At 39.1% G+C, this 18590-nt stretch overlaps 1 protein-coding gene across 11 annotated transcripts in view; it reads right to left on the reverse strand.

The window, feature by feature from the left end:
* Positions 1-310: 310 nt before the first annotated feature.
* The window catches only part of XIAP (X-linked inhibitor of apoptosis), a 55898-nt gene continuing 37618 nt past the window's right edge, over positions 311-18590 (reverse strand). For all 11 annotated transcript variants that reach the window (XM_072816213.1, XM_072816216.1, XM_072816206.1 and 8 more), the window contains 2 exons: positions 14100-14300; positions 311-5036 (listed from right to left, as the gene is read on the reverse strand). In XM_072816213.1, the coding sequence (XP_072672314.1) occupies positions 4843-5036; positions 14100-14300 (395 nt within the window). In that variant the 3' untranslated portion in view covers positions 311-4842. The remainder of the gene's footprint in view (positions 5037-14099; positions 14301-18590) is intronic.

Genomic DNA, 18590 nt, shown 5'->3' on the forward strand with positions numbered 1-18590 from the left:
AGAGTGACTAGAGGGGAGGGAGAGAGCTCGAGGAGCAGGGGCAGGGGCAGAGGGAGAAGCAGACTCCCCGCTGATCAAGGAGCCCAATGTGGGCCTCCATCCCAGGACTCTGGGATCATGACCTGAGCCCATGGCAGATGCTTAACTACCCAGGGGTCCCACTGTCTTTTGTAACAGGACATGACTTGATGTGTTCCCTCATGTCTGGCCCAATGGCAGAAAATATATTTAGGTTTCATTTTAGTATTTTTCAGAGGGCTATTTTGTTTTTTTTTTCTGAGAAAGTACAATAAAAACAAATAGTAAGATATCATCTTAAAGAATAGTACTTTATTGAATAAGTTTTATTCACAGAAAAATAAGCTTTAATCTATGATGACTGCCAGATTATACGGTGGAAAGCAATTTTCTTTGTTTTCCATACTGATGGAAAGGTTTCTACTAAACAAAAAAAGTCATAAAATTATATTCACAAATATAGCACTCTATCTCAAAACATTTCACATGATTATTCACAACACTAATACAATGACATAGTATTCGTCATTCTGTCCGGTTAGATAAACTATAACAGTAATGAAAAAAATGCAAAATCTAACAAAAATTACATTAAAGCCTTTATTACATCAACTTGAAAAGTCAAATTTTTTACTAAGCATAGAGAAAATGACAAAATATACTTACACAGTAATTTTAAATGTTGCATTAATGATACACAATAACAACGTAGGAAATGTCAAAAAAATCTATATGCACATCTGCAAACTTTAGTCTTCAAAATAGAATCTTACCACCCAAAACATTAACGTAGTATTGTACAATTTGAAGATATATGTATTTAAGATTGTCCTACTGTATTAGTCATAAAGTGTCATTTAATATGTAGTGAAAGTTATGGTATAAAAGAAAGAATAGTTGAAAAAATAAACATTTGAGACCTCCCAGGGGAGGTAACTCGAAGTTTTTCACCTTCAAACTATGTCCCAGTCTGGGCTGCCACTAATTAGCTAGACAGCTTTGAATAAATCACTTCACCTTTGAGCCACAGTTGTCTCACCTGTAGAACGAGGGAAAAGAATCAGATACTCTCTAAGGTCACTTCTAGCTCTGACACTCTAGGATTCTAGTATGCGTTAGTGAAATTCACATTGTGCTAAGAGTCAAATTGACACTGATTATGAAAGTGGGAATAAGCCAATTGTTTCTATTAGGAAAGCTCACCTGAATTTGATAAGAATAGGGGTTTTTTTCTCAAAGTTTTAAAAAAGGAACTTAAATATTTTCAAAGACCTGACCTATTTCTTATAGTTTACATCTTAACTAGGAGAAACACCAAAAAAGATGAGTAAGGGTCACTGAAAAGAGTCATCATCTAAGTTTTTGCCCAAATTTCCAGTCAAGGCAAACCCATGAAGGGTGAGAGAGTGCTGGGAAGGGAATGGTATTTTTTTAAGATTTTATTTATTTATTCATGAGAAACACACAGAGAGAGGCAGAGACAGGCAGAGGGAGAAGCAGGCTCCATGCAGGGAGCCCGACGTGGGACTCGATCTCGGGTCTCCAGGGTCATACCCTGGGCCGAAGGCAGTTGCTCAACTGAGCCACCCAGGTGTCCCAGGAATGGTATTTTATATACGGGGTTCTCCCTGAACTCTCATGATTTCATAACATAGGTATTATTCTTATTTTAGAGATGAAGAAACAGCTCTTTTTTAAAGCAGACTTGGCTAAAAATAACTACATCTGTCAAATATCCCCTCTTGTTTTTTAATTTCTCTAATGGGAATGAAAAGCCTACCCTGTTCCTCCCGCTCCGCCACACTTTCCCCTCATATTCAACACCTGGGTGATCAGGAAATTATGATTTGGGCCTAAAGAGTACAATACGTGCACCTAATGCTGTGGTGGTAGTCTCCATTCAGAGAGTTCAAAACACCAATTTTATCCACTAAACTGAAAACGGGGGGAAAAAAAACCCTACCAAAATTTAAATAATGTAACAACAAAAAAGATCAAAGCAGGGCCAAATCACATTATATACACCCATTACACCTGCCCTACCCCGTCTTAGCTCCTAACCAAAGGGGGGAAAAAAACAAAACCAAAAACCCAAACCTAGCAGGAAAGGCAATACAAAGCCGTTGATTAATAAATTGGGAGTTTATGCTTTATAAACATGAAACCTATTTTTCAAAAAAATTAAAACTAGGCTTTTGATCAACACACCAAATTATTATGAATAAAGATGACTACTTATTACCAAACAACTTGACTCATTGCATGACTAAAATGTAGTATAAAATAGGCGGTGACTTCAAAATCTTTAGAGTGAACTTTCTAACAGAAAAGGAATGTCTACATGTAGATACGGAGAACTATTTTGGGAAAGAGGGAGGCACAGATTTGGATCTCGTTATATTTTTGACCTTGCAAGTAATCATTTTTTGCACAACTAAATGGAAAGGATCCAGTGCTTTTTATAGTGAGAACACAGACAAACATTGGTAAGTCTTAAAAAAAAAATGTGATTAGAAGTTGGAGTGCTGAGTGATTTCAGAACCTGAAGCAACAGCATTTCTAAACAATTCTTAAAATAAACTTGTTAGCCACATCAGCTTCATGCATTACATTTCACAACTCATGGGGAGAAAAAAGGTCTTTCTTAACTCCAAACATACAAGTTTTAAAAGAAGAGTTTTAATGAACTGAAGCTCCCAGAACAGGAAAAGCCTTATGTTAAAACAATTCAGTCCTTGGCCAACAACTAGATTGAACTAACTAACTGACTGGGAGCTGACGTGTTCTGGAAAACACATTAAAAACCTTTAAACAACCTTAAAAACCTTAAAAACAACAACAAAAAAAAATTAAAAAATAAAAATAAAAACCTTTAACACATTTCCCCCCTTGTAATTTAAATCCAAAGCTTAGACTATGTATGTAAAATTTAATTTAATGAACATTTAGTGGAAGTGCAAAGGTAAAAAACTGAGAGTTTACACAAAAAACTGGGCAGTCATTTAATTTCAAATATTCTCATTTAAATTTGCAATGCTTTAAATGACTATCACTTAAAATATCATCAACAGAGGTGAGGAGAACATGACAATACTCTCTTAGAAAATACAATGAAAATAGAATTTTTAGTTTCACTCTCAAAACATTTCTCCACAGTACAATGCCTCACTCACCTCTATAATGGGTCGTTTTAAGAATCTTGTAAGTAAACCCTGGGTGTTCTACGAAGCACTTTTAAACTGTTTTGGTTTTTTTTAATCTATATTGACTCTTATTCAAGTTTTATTTCCTTTTTAATACTTAAACAAGTATTCTTGTTTTGTCAGTATTTTATAATTTCCAAGAGATTTTAAGGATCTTGAGAGAACATTTATTTAAGAAGTATCTACTACTATTACTAGTCAAGGAAACAATTTAGGTAAAGACTTGACATTTTGTCCTATGTACATCTTAATTATCCTAACAGTAAAAACGCACATGAAACTTTAAGGTACAAGATATGAGAATCTTAACATGGAAAGCTGTCACTATAACTACAAGCAGTATACAAACATGCTTCTACTTTTTCCTACATAAGCTGACAGATGTTTAAAATACTGGGTTAACAAAGATCTTTTAGTAAAGTGACTTAGGCAGGCTTAAACTAGCAAGGATTAAGGATGAATCCTTACTAATTAATTGGAAGATCTGAGACATATTTTATATTTCATTTTACAAAATCAGGAATATTTATTTTGAAACAAGAGAAGACATGGTCTACCTGTCAGAAAACTACCACTCAGAAATACTTTTCATCCACAAAGCAGGAAATACATAAAAACATTTAAATTTCACATTGGCACCAAAAAGGTTAACTGCTCTGCCTTCTTGGATTAGAAAAACTAAAGCTGAGCAATAAGTAGTTTTGCAGGCGTTTGAACATGCCTAAGCCTTTAAATCAGTAAAATACTTTCTAAAAATTCTGATTACAAAAGTAATATATACTTATAAAAAATCTAAACAGAACAAAATGAAAAAAGTAGAAAGTGAAAGGCCCCTGCAAATCCCCTCTGGGACTGACCCCCCCACCCCCCTCAAGAGAAACCACATTTAACAGTCTGATGCTTTATTTTTCCAAATATTTTGTTCTATACATACAGAAAACACACACACTTTCATCTGGCTCATTCTATACACAGTGTTTTGCCACTTCAGTTTATACTCAATGTATCTTTGACATCTTTCCATGATGTCATGATAGAGTACCATCATGGTACTCCATTAATACCCTTTTAACAATGGCAAAATCATTTTTAAAAATCACCCACCGAAGCACATGTGTATAATTTTAAAAGAGAATGGACAAAATCCTAAAACACAAAAACAAACATCTAAAAATAATCGGTATCTTTCCACCAGTGTGGAACAGTTCATTCCTTTTCACACAAAACAAATTATGAGATTGGGGAGATTAATTCTAATCTCCACGTTTACACAGAATGCTCCATTTGTTAAGCCTATATGAAAAGGATGAAAAATTCAGTTAACTCACACTTAGAAACTAAGTTAGTGTAGTACAAATACAAATACACATTGTGATCAATTACAATATGATGCTTCTTAGTCTAGATTTCAATTGAGTAAAAAAAAAGATATATAACATCGCTAATGTCCCCCCAAATCCAGAAATTCAAATTTTAGATTACAAACAAGAGCACTGTAGTTTACATTTTGTCTACTTGGTAGCAAATGCTAATGGCATTCGATGCTAATTAAAGTCGGTTCACATCACACACTCAATCAGGGTAACGAGAAGAACATAATGCGCCTAACTGTAGAGTGAGATTAAGACATAAAAATTTTTTGCTTGAAAGTAATGACTGTATAGCACATGGGACATTTGTCAACTGCTTCAGCACATTGTTTACAAGTGACCAGATGTCCGCAAGGAATGAAAACCACAGCAATATTTCTATCCATACAGATTTTGCAAAGCTTTTCCTCTTGCAGGAGTCTGAGCTGCTCTTCAGCACTAATCTCTGCACAAAGAGAAAAGAAATGTGTTAATTTTAGACTTTCTTAGTTGTTGAAATGCATTGAAACAACGAGAACCCCTACTATGTGCCAGGTGCTAATCAAGGCCTGGGAGACAGGATGAGTCACACGTGACACCTGCTCTTCAGTAGCTTGCAGGCTAGAGAGGAGGGCGTGAGCTGAGGCTGTGGGGGAAGCACAAAGTACAAAGTGATAAGTGTTATCATAAAGTTACGTACAAAGTGCTCGGGGATGAGTTGAGAGAACAAGTTCTTCTGTTCAGATGAGTTGGGGAAGGCTTCACAGGCTGGCAGCTGCAGGGCAGGGGGCCAGGGGAAGTGGAGGAGTGACATTTATTTATTTATAAGCTTTTATTTAGTTATTCATGAGAGAGACACAGAGAGAGAGGCAGAGACACAGGCAGAGGGAGAAGCAGGCTCCATGCAAGGAGCCCGATGTGGGTCTTGATCCGGGATCCCAGGATGTCACCCTGGGCCGAAGGCCGTCGCGCAACCACTGAGCCACCCAGGCGTCCCTAGGAGTGACATTTAAACATGGCCAACAGGGGACGCCTGGATGGCTCAGTGGTTAGTCTGCTTGAAGATTCTCTTCTGGGCAGCCTGGGTGGCTCAAGTGGTTGTGCAACTGCCTTCAGCTCAGGGTGTGATCCTGGACTTCTGGGATCGAGTCCCACATAGGGCTCCCTGCATGGAGTCTGCTTCTCCCTCTGCCTGTGTCTCTGCCTCTCTGTGTCTCTCTCATGAATAAGTAAATAATCTTTAAAATAAATAGATAAGTAAATAAACAAACATGGCCAGCAACTTACCAGGCTGAGAAGCAAGGATTAGGTAAAAGAAGTGACATATGGGAAGGGCATGGCTTACTCCAGATACAGAGGGATGGATCTGAGGGACACTTCTGAGGCGGGACTACTAGGATTTGGGGACTGATTAGATGTGAGAGGTGAGGGAAACAAGAGTTGATTTTAAGATTTCTAGTGGCTGACAAGAGGATGGTGATGCCAAAAAGAAATATAGGAGGTACTGGTTTGGCATTTTCAAGTTTTCTTTTTAAGATTTTATTTATTTATTCATGAGAGACACAGAGAAAAAGAGAGGGAGAGACACAGGCAGAGGGAGAAGCAGACTCCATGCAGGGAGCCTGACGTGGGTCTCGATCCTGGGTCTCCAGGATCACACCCTAGGCTGATGGTGGCACTAAACTGCTGAGCCACCCGGGCTGCCCTCAAGTTGTTTTTGAGGTGTTTGCAGGGCATCTATATGTAAATGTCATTGGACAGTCACGTCTTGAGGTCAGAAGTAGTTAAGGCTAGAGACAGAGATTTGGGTGACATTAGCATATAGGTGGCACTAAAGCACTTGCTTAATTCAGCCTTTCTCAAACTAGGTTTTGTGACGTGTTAACAAACATATCACAGAAGTGTGTTTCGTGGTGAAAAAGAACTCTAATAACAAGGGCGCCTGGGCAGTTCAGTCAGTTAAGCACCTGACTCTTGATCTCAGGGTTGTGAGTTCAAGCCCTGTGTTGAGCTCCACTCTGGGTGTGGAGCCTGCTTAAAAAAACAAAAGTATAATGACAACATCATCAACAATGGCAGCAGTTAACAGTAACACAGCACTTACTACTATGTGCCAGGCACTATTCCAGAGGCATTATATATTTTAACAATCTTTGTAGGCCAGTGGTTTCCAAATCTGGTCTCACATGGGAATCACTTGGGGCATTTTTAAAAAAGATTTATTTATCTATGTAAGAAAGAGGGGCAGCAGAAGAGAATCTTTTTTTTTTTTTTAGATTTTATCTATTTATTCATGAGAGACACAGGCAGAGGGAGAAGCAAGCTCCATGCAGGGAGCCCGAGACAGGACTCAATCCCGGGACTCCAGGATCATGCTCTTAGCTGAAGGCAGATACTCCACTGCTTGAGTCATCCAGGGATCCCAGAAGAAAATCTCAGCAGACTAACTGCTGAGCCATGAGATCATGACCAGAGCCCAAACCAGGAGACAGGTGCTTAAATGATTGAGCAACTCAGGCGCACTTGAGGCATTCTTTTAAATGATAAATGACTAGGTCCCACTCACTAAATCTAAAATTTCTAGGGTTGTTTTTTGTTGTTGTTGTTGTTGTTCTGAAATTACAGTATGCAAAATAAAGAAGATATGGTTTTATACAGCAACAACAACAGCAATAATTTCTGAGATGGCACACACTGGTATTTGGCAACCAGTGCTGTAAAGTACAGGTCAATACAGTACAGTGTATGTCCCCTCTTAGAAAGTCACAATGCATGTCCCTATTTAACTACAGAGTTCCTCTTTCTTTTTCTTTCTTTCTTTTTTTTTTTGTTTTTTTGGTCCTTTTTCATGGCATCCCTTTTTAACATCTGGGGAACACTGTTTTCAAAACAAGTTTGGGAACAGTGGTTGACTTTTATTCAACAAATATTTACTGAATACTTAACTAAGTTCTAGGAACTGGAGATACAATTAACAAATATATAGGCCCCAGGTCCCTAATCGTGCATAAACAAGTAGGAAACACAAATAGACAGGAAATTATATTAGAGTGTAACGATAAAGGTAATTTAGTGTGTTATGGAGAACACAGGAAGGGTTTGAGTTGTGCGTGCACACAGAAACAGAAGGAAATTATACTTAAACTGGGTCCTCAAGGATGAGGAGGAGTTAACCAGGAAAGATGGAGAGGGGTCTCTGGGGGACAGAGGCAGTGGGAGAAGAGAAAATAGCACAAGCAGGCTCTAAGGGGAGAGGCAGAAGCAGGCCTATGAGTGCAAGGGTAAGGCTTGGGGAGGGACACAGCAGGATGGGAGGCGACAGAAGGTTAGCAGGGTTCCGACCATGAGGATTTGGCAACCCATGTAAAGGAGTTTGGACTTGATCCTGAGGCACTGGTGGCCAGTACAGGGTATTAACCTGGAGAGAGAGAAGAGGAGATTTGTGCTCTGGAGAGGTATTCCTGACCAAGGGTGGAGAGAAAGTATTATTTAATCTCTTTCTTCTTAAAAAGCAACCTCATGGGCATAGTCAAAACTGTAAGCTCAAACATGGAATGCACCTGCACTCCGATGTTTATAGCAGCAATGGCCACGATAGCCAAACTGTGGAAGGAGCCTCGGTGTCCAACAAAAGATGAATGGATAAGGAAGATGTGGTTTATGTATACAATGGAATATTACTCAGCTATTAGAAATGACAAATACCCACCATTTGCTTCAACGTGGATGGAACTGGAGGGTATTATGCTGAGTGAAGTAAGTCAGTCGGAGAAGGACAAACATTATATGTTCTCATTCATTTGGGGAATATAAATAATAGTGAAAGGGAATATAAGGGAAGGGAGAAGAAATGTGTGGGAAATATCAGAAAGGGAGACAGAACGTAAAGACTCCTAACTCTGGGAAACGAACTAGGGGTGGTGGAAGGGGAGGAGGGCGGGGGGTGGGAGTGAATGGGTGACGGGCACTGGGGGTTATTCTGTATGTTAGTAAATTGAACACCAATAAAAAATTTAAAAAAAAACATGGAATGCATCAGAGATAAGATAATGCATCTATCTGTCCTCAAGCTTGGTCTGATGTGCGGGACAGAAAAGAACCATTCTAAAATAATGTTATGAATGCTCTAACAGCAGGGCAAGTAAAGAATAGAAAGCTCCGAACTCAGCTATGGGTACTGGGGAAAGCTGGAAAGAATGAATTCTATGTGGAGCCTTGAAGGATGAGTTCACAAGATGGATTTAGGGAACTGGGAGTGGAATGGGGAATGAGACTAGGTACACAGACAGGGAAAAGGCAGTTGGGGCAGAGGTAACAATGGAAGTAAAGGGATGGCACTGTAAACTGATTTAAATTATAGGAAAGCATGTAACCAAAAAGTCAGACTCAAGTACATATTCATTCTCTCCCCCCCAAAAAAAGAGGAAAACAATTAAGAAATTTACACATTACTTGTGGATGTGACTCTAATGAGTAAAAACGAACACTAGACTGATCAGTTACCTAGAAAAGTTGAAATTTATAGAGAGAAAGAATGGTGGTTGTCAGGGGCTCGGGGGAGGGGCAACGAGGAGGTGTTGTTTAATGGGGACAGTTTCAGTTCTGAAGATAAAGAGAGTTGTGGAGACTGGTTGCACAACAATGTAAATGTACTTAACACTACTGTACACATAAAACTGTACACATAAAACATTTTTTAAGAGGAACACTGGACCACATGTCAGGAAACCTGATTTTTCTTCCCAACTATCTGAGTGATCTTTGCCTACAGCACATCTATACTTCAGGGTTTTTTTTTTATTTTTATTTATTTATGATAGTCACACACAGAGAGAGAGAGAGAGAGGGGCAGAGACACAGGCAGAGAGAGAAGCAGGCTCCATGTACCGGGAGCCCGATGTGGGATTCGATCCCGGGTCTCCAGGATCGCGCCCTGGCGCCAAAGGCAGGCGCCAAACCGCTGCGCCACCCAGGGATCCCTATACTTCAGTTTTCTTACTGAAGTAATGAAAGTTCTTATATGATCTTTCAGGTTCATTTTGGTTCTGATGGTTTGTGATTCCATTTTACAGACCACAGTGGAACGAAATGTCAGGCCTACCAAACAACTGTTATCAAGTTTTTCTACCTTATTTCAGCCTTATGTACAGCCACTTACTTGACATGGTGAGGCTGTGGAATTAGATTTTACCCCCTGAGACCAATACTTTACCTCTGACAATTATTTCACTCAAACCTTAGGGCAAATATTGGATTCTACATCCTTTACTATAGCACCTTTCCCTTTCTACTAATTAATTAATTAGAGAGAAAGAGAGAGAGCATGCAAGTAGGCAGAGGAGCAGAGGGAGAGGGACAAGCAGACCCCACACTGAGCATGGAGATCAACACAGGGCTCAATCCCACGACCCTAAGATCATGACCTGAGCTGAAATCAAGAGTTGAACGCTTAACCAACTGTGCCACCTATGCACCTCATCTTTTTTTAATATTTATTTATTTGCGAGAGATAGCATGTGAAAGGTGGGGGGCAAAGGGAGAGGGAAAGAGAAACTCAAGCAGACTCCCCGCTGAGCATAAAGCCCATTGCGGGGCTCGATCCCATTACCCTGAGATCACAACCTGAGTTGAAATCAAGAGTCAGATGTTTAACTGACTGAGCCATGCAGGTGCCGCAGCATATTATGTGACATTTAAAAAGAAAGATAATATTTGGTACTACTTTTAGAAGATGATTTACTGGGGTATTCTGTCAAATAAACATTGGGATTAAAGCTAGTACTGAACCTAGGATTTCTCAGTAAGCAACAGTAACACCGTAGTGTTTCTAATAATCTCCACCTGGTTTACCTCAATTAGGCCCACCTTCTATTTTGTATAGAATTAAATGAGTCTTAGTGCCAATCTTTACTCATCAGCCCTTGGAAAGAGGAATAGGAAGCAGCCCTGTGTGAGAAGATAACCTGTATCAATTAACTTTCCTCTCAATTTAGTGAGACCAACAAGAGGTCAACTGATAGAATTGCAACTCCTGCTTCTGAGAGCTGCCCTTTGCTTAGGCCCTCCATTCCACACCATCCTAGCTTGTAGTCTCAATGATAATAGGAACCTTCATCGACTCCTGCTGGATAGAAAACATGCATTCCCTAAAGCACTCTGTCCCTTGTTCTCTCCCTATTGCAACTCACTAAATCATCCTGTTGCTAACAACACCTTCAGGTATAAAAACTAACACCTATATTTGTCAAACTTGAGTCATGGTTAAGATGCAGGGGAAAATGATACAATCACTTGTATTTCTATTGCAGTAGAAAGATGACCAAGTCAGTGGTGCATTTTATCATCACTAAGACAAGAGAAGCTATTAACAGGTTTTAAATAAATGTACACATAGGAAAAGAGTAGTAAGCTTTCTGCTGAATGTTTTACATCAACTGACGTAATTTAAGAATCATGAATGTTATATTGTTTTGTGACTGATGTGACTGTTTTAGAAGTGTTTGAAATAACAAAGATCAAAAGGGTCTATTCATCTTTTAATTTTTTTTAAGTAAGCTCTATGCTCAACATGGGGCTTGAACTCACAACCCCAAGATCAAGAGTTGCATGCTTCTCCAAGTGAGCTAGCCAGGTGCCCCAAAAGGGTCTTTAATGTAAAACTAAATAGTAAACTTTTAGGTTTATTAGCACTGGGAGAATTTTCAACTTTTGGGAGAGGTGGTCAAGAGCTCAGAGAACGACTATAACAACGTACATTAGTACCCAAAATGTATTCACAGTTTGAAACCTTTTCTTTAACCTTTGGTGTTGCCATCAAATACTATAGTTGCTTTCATCCCTAAAGAAGGAACTTGTATTTTTTATCTTTTTTTCCTAAAAGGACTTTATATGCTTCTCTTGCACATTATTTAATACACTTTTTAGGGGTACCTGGCTGGCTTAGTCGGTAGACCATGGGACTCCTCATCTCAGGGTTGTGAGTCCAAACCCCCCCTTGGGCATGGAGCCTACTTAAAGAAAAAGTTTAATACAGTTTCTATATATGATTTAAAGTATATCAGGGTTCCACTCATCCAAGCTCTATTTAGTAATATGATGCTCTTACAGGTTTACATCACATGAAAAGTTACAGAACACTCTAAAATCTGTTTCAGCTACAAAACTTATAGATTCCACACACAATGGTAACAGCCTTCATTGTTCTTTATCTAAATTAAAATACAAATCCACATGTTAAATAAATAAATCAGGGGTGCCTGGGTGACTTGCAGACTCCCCATTGAGCACAGAGCCCAATGCACGAGCCTGATCCCACATGAGATGATGACCTGAGCCTAAACCAAGAGCTGGAGGCTCAACTGACTGAGCCACCCAGGCACCTATCTGATCCTTGATTTTGGCTTAGGTCATGATTCAGGGTCATGGGATCAAGCCCTGCAATGGAGCAATGGACTCTGTGCTCAATGGGAAGTCTGCCTGAGATTCTCTCTCTCCTCTTCCTCTGTCCCTTCCCCACTATGTGCTCTCTAAAATAAACAAATAAATCATGACAAAAATAAAATTAAATCAATAAACCAATGGATCTTACTTAGATCCCGTTTAGAACAAATCAACTGTTAAGAATGTTTTAAGACAATGGGGAAAATTAAAACCAACTGATTTTAAAATGATATTACGGTATTACTGGAAATACTGTTAAGTGTGGTAACAGTATGTCATAGAATAAATATATCCCCCCCAAATTCATATTGAAGTCCTAAACTCCCAATGTGATGGTGCTCACAGATGGGCCATTTGGGAGGTAATTAAATTTAGATGAGGTCATAAGGGTAGAATTGCTCATTATGGAATCAGTATCTTTTTTTTCTTTCTATTTATGTATGTATATATTTTTTATTTTTATCTTAAAGATTTTATTTTTATTTATTTATTTTTTAATTTTTATTTATTTATGATAGTCACAGAGAGAGAGAGAGAGAGAGAGGCAGAGACATAGGCAGAGGGAGAAGCAGGCTCCATGCACCGGGAGCCCAACGTGAGATTCGATCCCAGGTCTCCAGAATCGCGCCCTGGGCCAAAGGCAGGCGCTAAACCGCTGCGCCACCCAGGGATCCCAAAGATTTTATTTTTAAAGTAATCTCTACACCCAACATGGAGCTCAAACTCATAACTCCAAGATCAAGAGTTGCATGCTTTACCGACTGAGCCAGCAAGGTGCCCCCATATTTATTTTTAAAGTAAATTCTATCCCCAATGTGAGGCTCAAACTCGCGACCCCAAGATCAAGAGTCACATGCTCTACTGACTGAGCCAGCCAGATATCCAATGGAATCCATGTATTTATAAGAGGAAGAGAGACCAGAGTGTGCTCTCTCTCTCTCTCTCTCTCTCTCTCTCGGCCATGTGAGGACACAAAGAGAAGGCAGCTATCTGCTAGCCTGGAAGAGTTTTCATTAGGAACCATACCTGCCGGCACCTTGATCCTGGACTTCTCGGCCCCCAGAAATGTGAGAAATAAATGTCTGTTGTTTAAGTCTATGGTATTCTGTTAGAGTAGTCTGAGCACAGTTTAAGTAACTGCTTAACACACAGTATGTGTGTTAGATTATGTTAAGAAAAATCAAAAAAAAAAAGAAAAATCCTTATCTGTTAGATTTATATTAAAGTATTTAGAGGTAAATGATATATAGGATGCCTGGAATTTTCTTTTAAATACCATAGCAAAAAAAGTTGGGGAAAGAAATGAAATTAATTGGAAAATTGTTGATCATTATTGAATCTGGTTTATCATGAGGGTTCATTGTACTGTTTTATTCACTTTTGAGTATTTTTGAATTTTTTATTAACAACAATATTTTTTTAAATTTTATTCATTTATTCATGAGAGACACAGAGAGAGACAGAGAGGCAGAGACACAGGCAGAGGGAGAGGCAGGCTCCATAAAAGGAACCTGATGTGGGACTCGATCCCGGGACTCCAGGATCATGCCCTAGGCCGAAGGCAGGCGCCAAACCGCTGATCCACCCAGGGATCCCCCACAAAAATTGTTTTTTAAATGAAGATTTTATTTATTTATTTAAGAGGGGGAGAGAGAGAGAGAGAGAGAGAGAAAGAGAGAGCACGAGCATGAGTGGGAGAGGTTGAAGGAGAAGCAGACTTCCCACTGAGCAGGGAGCCCAAAGTGGGGCTCAATTCAAGGACCCTGAGATCACAACCTGAGCCAAAGGCAAACGCTTAACCGACTGAGCCACCCAGGCACCCCTATTAACAAAAAGTTTTATTTCTTTTTGGTGGGCAGCAAAGCAAGGTTTATTGAGCAATAATAAAGTTTACTTAATGATAGAATACAAAGCTCCCAAAGAGGGAAGGCGCCCGAGAGGGTTGCCCTTAACAAAAACTTTTTAAAAATGTTTATTCTAAGAGACATGTGAGAAGGAAAAAGTGAATGGGCCACCAAGTCATATAAAATACTATCTGTAATGAAGTACTGTTAAGTGTTTCTTGCTTTTTAAAAATAGCCATGTATACCTTTTTGCAATGAAGTCTGGCTTGATTCATCTTGTGTATGGTCTTTCTGAGCACTCACTAGATCTGAAACCAGAGCCTCAAGTGATACATAGTTGCTCCCAGATGTCTGAATTTTTTCCTCCATTATTTTCTTAATGTCCTTGAAACTGAATCCCATTCGTATAGCTTCTTGTAACATAGGATTTTGGAAGATGGCATCCTCTGAAATGAAAATTGGTGAAGAAAAAGAACACAGAGTTTAAACAATTATTTTCATTAACACAACTCAACAGCAAAGTACAGTTAAAAAGAAAAAGGTAAACAGCAAGTAGAAAAACAAAAAACAAACCAGCAAATGAAAGCAACTTTGGGAAGAAGATTTTGAAATATTTAAGCACTGAAGATTCTTTCAGAATCTTAATCATCGCAAATACAGTATTATTTTATAGTACTATTTTTTTTAAAGATTTTATTTATTTATTCACAAGATACAGAGAGAGAGGCAGAAACACAGGCAGAGGGAGAAGCAGGCTCCCTGGAGCCTGATATGGGACTCGATCCCAGGACCCTGGGGTCAGGCCCTGAGGCAAAGGCAGATACTCAACCACTGAGCCACCCAGGCACCTCTATTTTATAGTACTATTGAGATTAATTGCTCTAAAGGCTGAAGAAATAGTGCAAGATTAGGTAAAACCAGTAAGAAAAAGTTAAGCACTTCAAAACCCAGAACTTTTTTTTTTTTAATTTATTTATTTATGATAGTCACAGAGAGAGAGAGAGAGAGGCAGAGACAGAGGCAGAGGGAGAAGCAGGCTCCATGCACCGGGAGCCCGATGTGGGAATTGATCCCGGGTCTCCAGGATCGCGCCCTGGGCCAAAGGCAGGCGCTAAACCACTGCGCCACCCAGGGATCCCCAGAACTTTTTTTCAAATCAGTTGTATTCACAACTAACCTAAGTATGTAAAGAGTGGATGTCTTTCTCAAGTCACTAGCAATTATTCTGGAAAAATCACAGGAAATAGGGGGAAGTCCCAGTCTCTGACCCTGAATGTGTGAGTTTCCCATCTCTGAGACTTAGTTTCTGCAGCCCAGGGGAGTGACAATAAAATGAATAGAAACTCACTTTAATGGTACTCAAAGTAGAAATACAGGTTATGTAGGGAACTGATAAAGAGGAGACTTACATTCTCTGATTCATCAATTCTATTCTCAAGTATCAAAAATAAGGACAAAGGTTCATCAAAAACATGCACAAGAATATTCACAGCAGTGTCATGTATAACAGCCTCAAATAGGAAATAACTCAAACATCTATCACCAGGGGAATGGATAAGTAAATTGGGATATTGAAACACTACAGAGCAAGCAGAAAAACGAACTATTGCCACAGAAACATAGATAAGTCTCACAGATCTGATGAACAAAATGTCATCGTAATGATGGACCAGAGACAAAAGAATACACTGTATGATTACATTTCTAAGATGTTCAAATCTAATCTATGGTTAGTCAGAACATAAATCAGGGACAGATATTGATTGGGAAAAGGGCCTGAAGGAGTTTCTGGCCTGGCAGAAATGTTATTTTTTTAAAAAGATTTTATTTATTTATTTGAAAGAGAGAGAGAGAGAGAGAAAGCACACTAGCAGAGGAGGGGCAAAGGGAGAATCAGACTCCCAGCTGAGCAGGGAGGGGGTGGGGCTCAATCCCAGGATCATGACAGGAGTTGAAGGCAGACGCTTGGCCAACTGAGCCACCCAGATGCCCCTGTTCTATATCTTGATTTGGCTGATGACTACACAAATAAATGCATGTAAAAATTCATTGAGTTGAATACTTAAGTCTATTTTAAGCATTTTATTGTATATGTATTATACTTCAATAATTTTTTTTAAAAAGAGGAGCTGGAAAGGGATTTGATTATAAGAAATATTACATAGTAAGTAACAAAAGTAGGAAAGTACCTTAAGATTTTTTTTTAAATTTATTTATTTATGATAGTCACACAGAGAGAGAGAGAGAGAGAGAGAGAGAGAGGCAGAGACACAGGCAGAGGGAGAAGCAGGCTCCATGCACCGGGAGCCCAATGTGGGACTTGATCCCGGGTCTCCAGGATCACGCCCTGGGCCAAAGGCAGGCGCCAAACCGCTGCACCACCCAGGGATCCCAAGATTTCTGTTTGATAAAGAGAACACTGTTGTATGGTTATAATACAGATAAAAGACCATTTATGAGACTACTAAAGAATCTGAATGAGAAATAAGGGCAGAAAGTAGGGCAGAACCAGTGGATTTTAGACAATATTAAAAAGGCTGAATTCATCAGACCTGGTGGTTAATTAAATGTAGAGGGATTAAGGAAAGCAAAGAGCTTAAAATGGCTCAAATTACTGGGCGACCTTGTGAACTATTAAACTATTAACGAATGTTGGGGGGGGGGGCGTGCAAAGAACAAGCCTGGATTCAGTCTGAGTGATTTTTAGAAATGCTGAATTTGAGCTGCTTTTAAGATTTCCAGGTGGAGATGTCCAGAGGTCAGCTGGACATCACTCTTTCGTGGTTCTACTTGTTTTTTTTCCCAGCTTGTTTTGCTGGCTCCTTCTGCTCACCTGATTAGACACTGGTGGTTCCCTTCCATTACCTCAATGATCCCCTTTTTAACAATCTCTCTGGATACTTGCCCCACTACCACAATTTTACCCTTATTTATGAGTTCCAGGTTTTAAGACCCACCTACTTGGATACCCTGCAGGTATCTCAAGCTTACTTTGCTGAAAATCAAAAGCATGGGCAACAGGATATCCATATAAAAAATAATTAGAAGGGCCCCCACTTTACACACATACAAAAATGAACTTGAAATGGATCAAAGACCTGAATGTAAGAGATAAAACCATAAAACTTGGGGTGCCTGGGTGGCTCAGTTGGGTAAGCACCTGCCTTTGGCTCAGGTCATGATCTTAGGGTCCTGGGATCAGGCCCCACAATTGGCTCCATGTTTGGCAGGGAGCCTGTGTCTCACTCTCCCTCTGCCTGCTCCCACTGTCTGTTCTCTCGCTATCTCCCTGTCAAATAAATAAAACTTTTTTAAAAAGATTAAAAAGTAATAAAATTATTAGAAGAAAACATAGATGACCTTGGATTAGGCAATGGTTTCTTAGATATAGCCCTGAAAGAATAAGCAACAAAAAATAAGATAAATTGGATTTCATCAAAATTAAAAATTTATATACTTCAAAGTATATCAGCAAGAAAGTGAAAAGAACGAGTGAAAATATTTACAAATCATATATCCGACAAGGTACGTAACTGTAAAAATATTAGAATATATAAAAAACACTTACAACTCAATAACAAAAAAATGAATAACCCAACTAAAAAACGGGGAAAGGCGATGAAGAGACATTTCTCCAAAGACATACAAATGGCCAATAAGCACATGAAAGGATGCCCGACATCATTAACCATCAGGGAAATGCAAATCAAAACCACAATAGGATACCACTTCACATCCACTAGGATGGCTATAAAAAAAAAAACATACAAGGGGTGCCTACGTGGCTCAGTTGGCTGAGCATCTGCCTTAGGCTCAGGTCATGATCCCGGGGTCCTGGAATTGAGCCCCGCCATTGGGCTCCCTGCTCAGCCAGGAGCCTGCTTCTCCCTCTCCCTCTGCATGCGCACTCTCTCTCAAATAAAGAAATAAAATTTTTAAAAAACATATACAATAACAAGTGTTAACAAGGATATGGAAAAACAAACTGGAATCCTTATATACTGCTAGTGGGAACGTAAAATAGTACAGCCGCATTGGAAAACTGGCCATTTATCAAAAGTTAAATGTAGAGTTACTACATGACCCAGCAATTCCATGCTGAAATATATACTCAGGCAAATTAAAAACCTATGTCCACGCAAAAATTTGCACACAAATGTTCATAGCAGCATCAATATCATTCATAAGAGCCAAAAACTGGAGACCCAAATGTCTACCAACTGATGAGTAGATAAACAGAACATGGTATTATCTACACTAAGGAAACTTTTTCTACCATAAAAAAAGAATGAAGTAATCATGTATAAGTACCACAACATGGATGAACTTCAAAGCCACATATTATGATTCCATTCATATGAAATGTCTAGAATAGGTACATCCAGAGAGATAGAAGTAGATGAGTAGTTGTCTGGAGGCTGAGGGGGAAGGGGCAGCAATGGGGAGTGGCTGCTAATGGATACAGGGTTTCTTTTTTGGGATTATAATAATGTTCTGGAATTAAATGGCAGTGATGGTTTGTTCCACAACCTTGTGAATTTACTAAAAACCACTAAAATGTACAGTTTATAAGGGTGAAATTTTTGCTACATGAATTACACATCTCAATTTTATTTTATTATTGTTTCTTTTCATATCTCAATTTTTTTAAAGACTTATTTATTTATTCATGAGAGAACGGGGTGGGGGTGGGGGTGGGGGGGAGACACAGGCAGAGGGAGAAGCAGGTTTCCTGC

The sequence above is a fragment of the Canis lupus genome, chromosome X, assembly GCF_048164855.1.
Source record: "Canis lupus baileyi chromosome X, mCanLup2.hap1, whole genome shotgun sequence".
Taxonomy (NCBI): domain Eukaryota; kingdom Metazoa; phylum Chordata; class Mammalia; order Carnivora; family Canidae; genus Canis; species Canis lupus.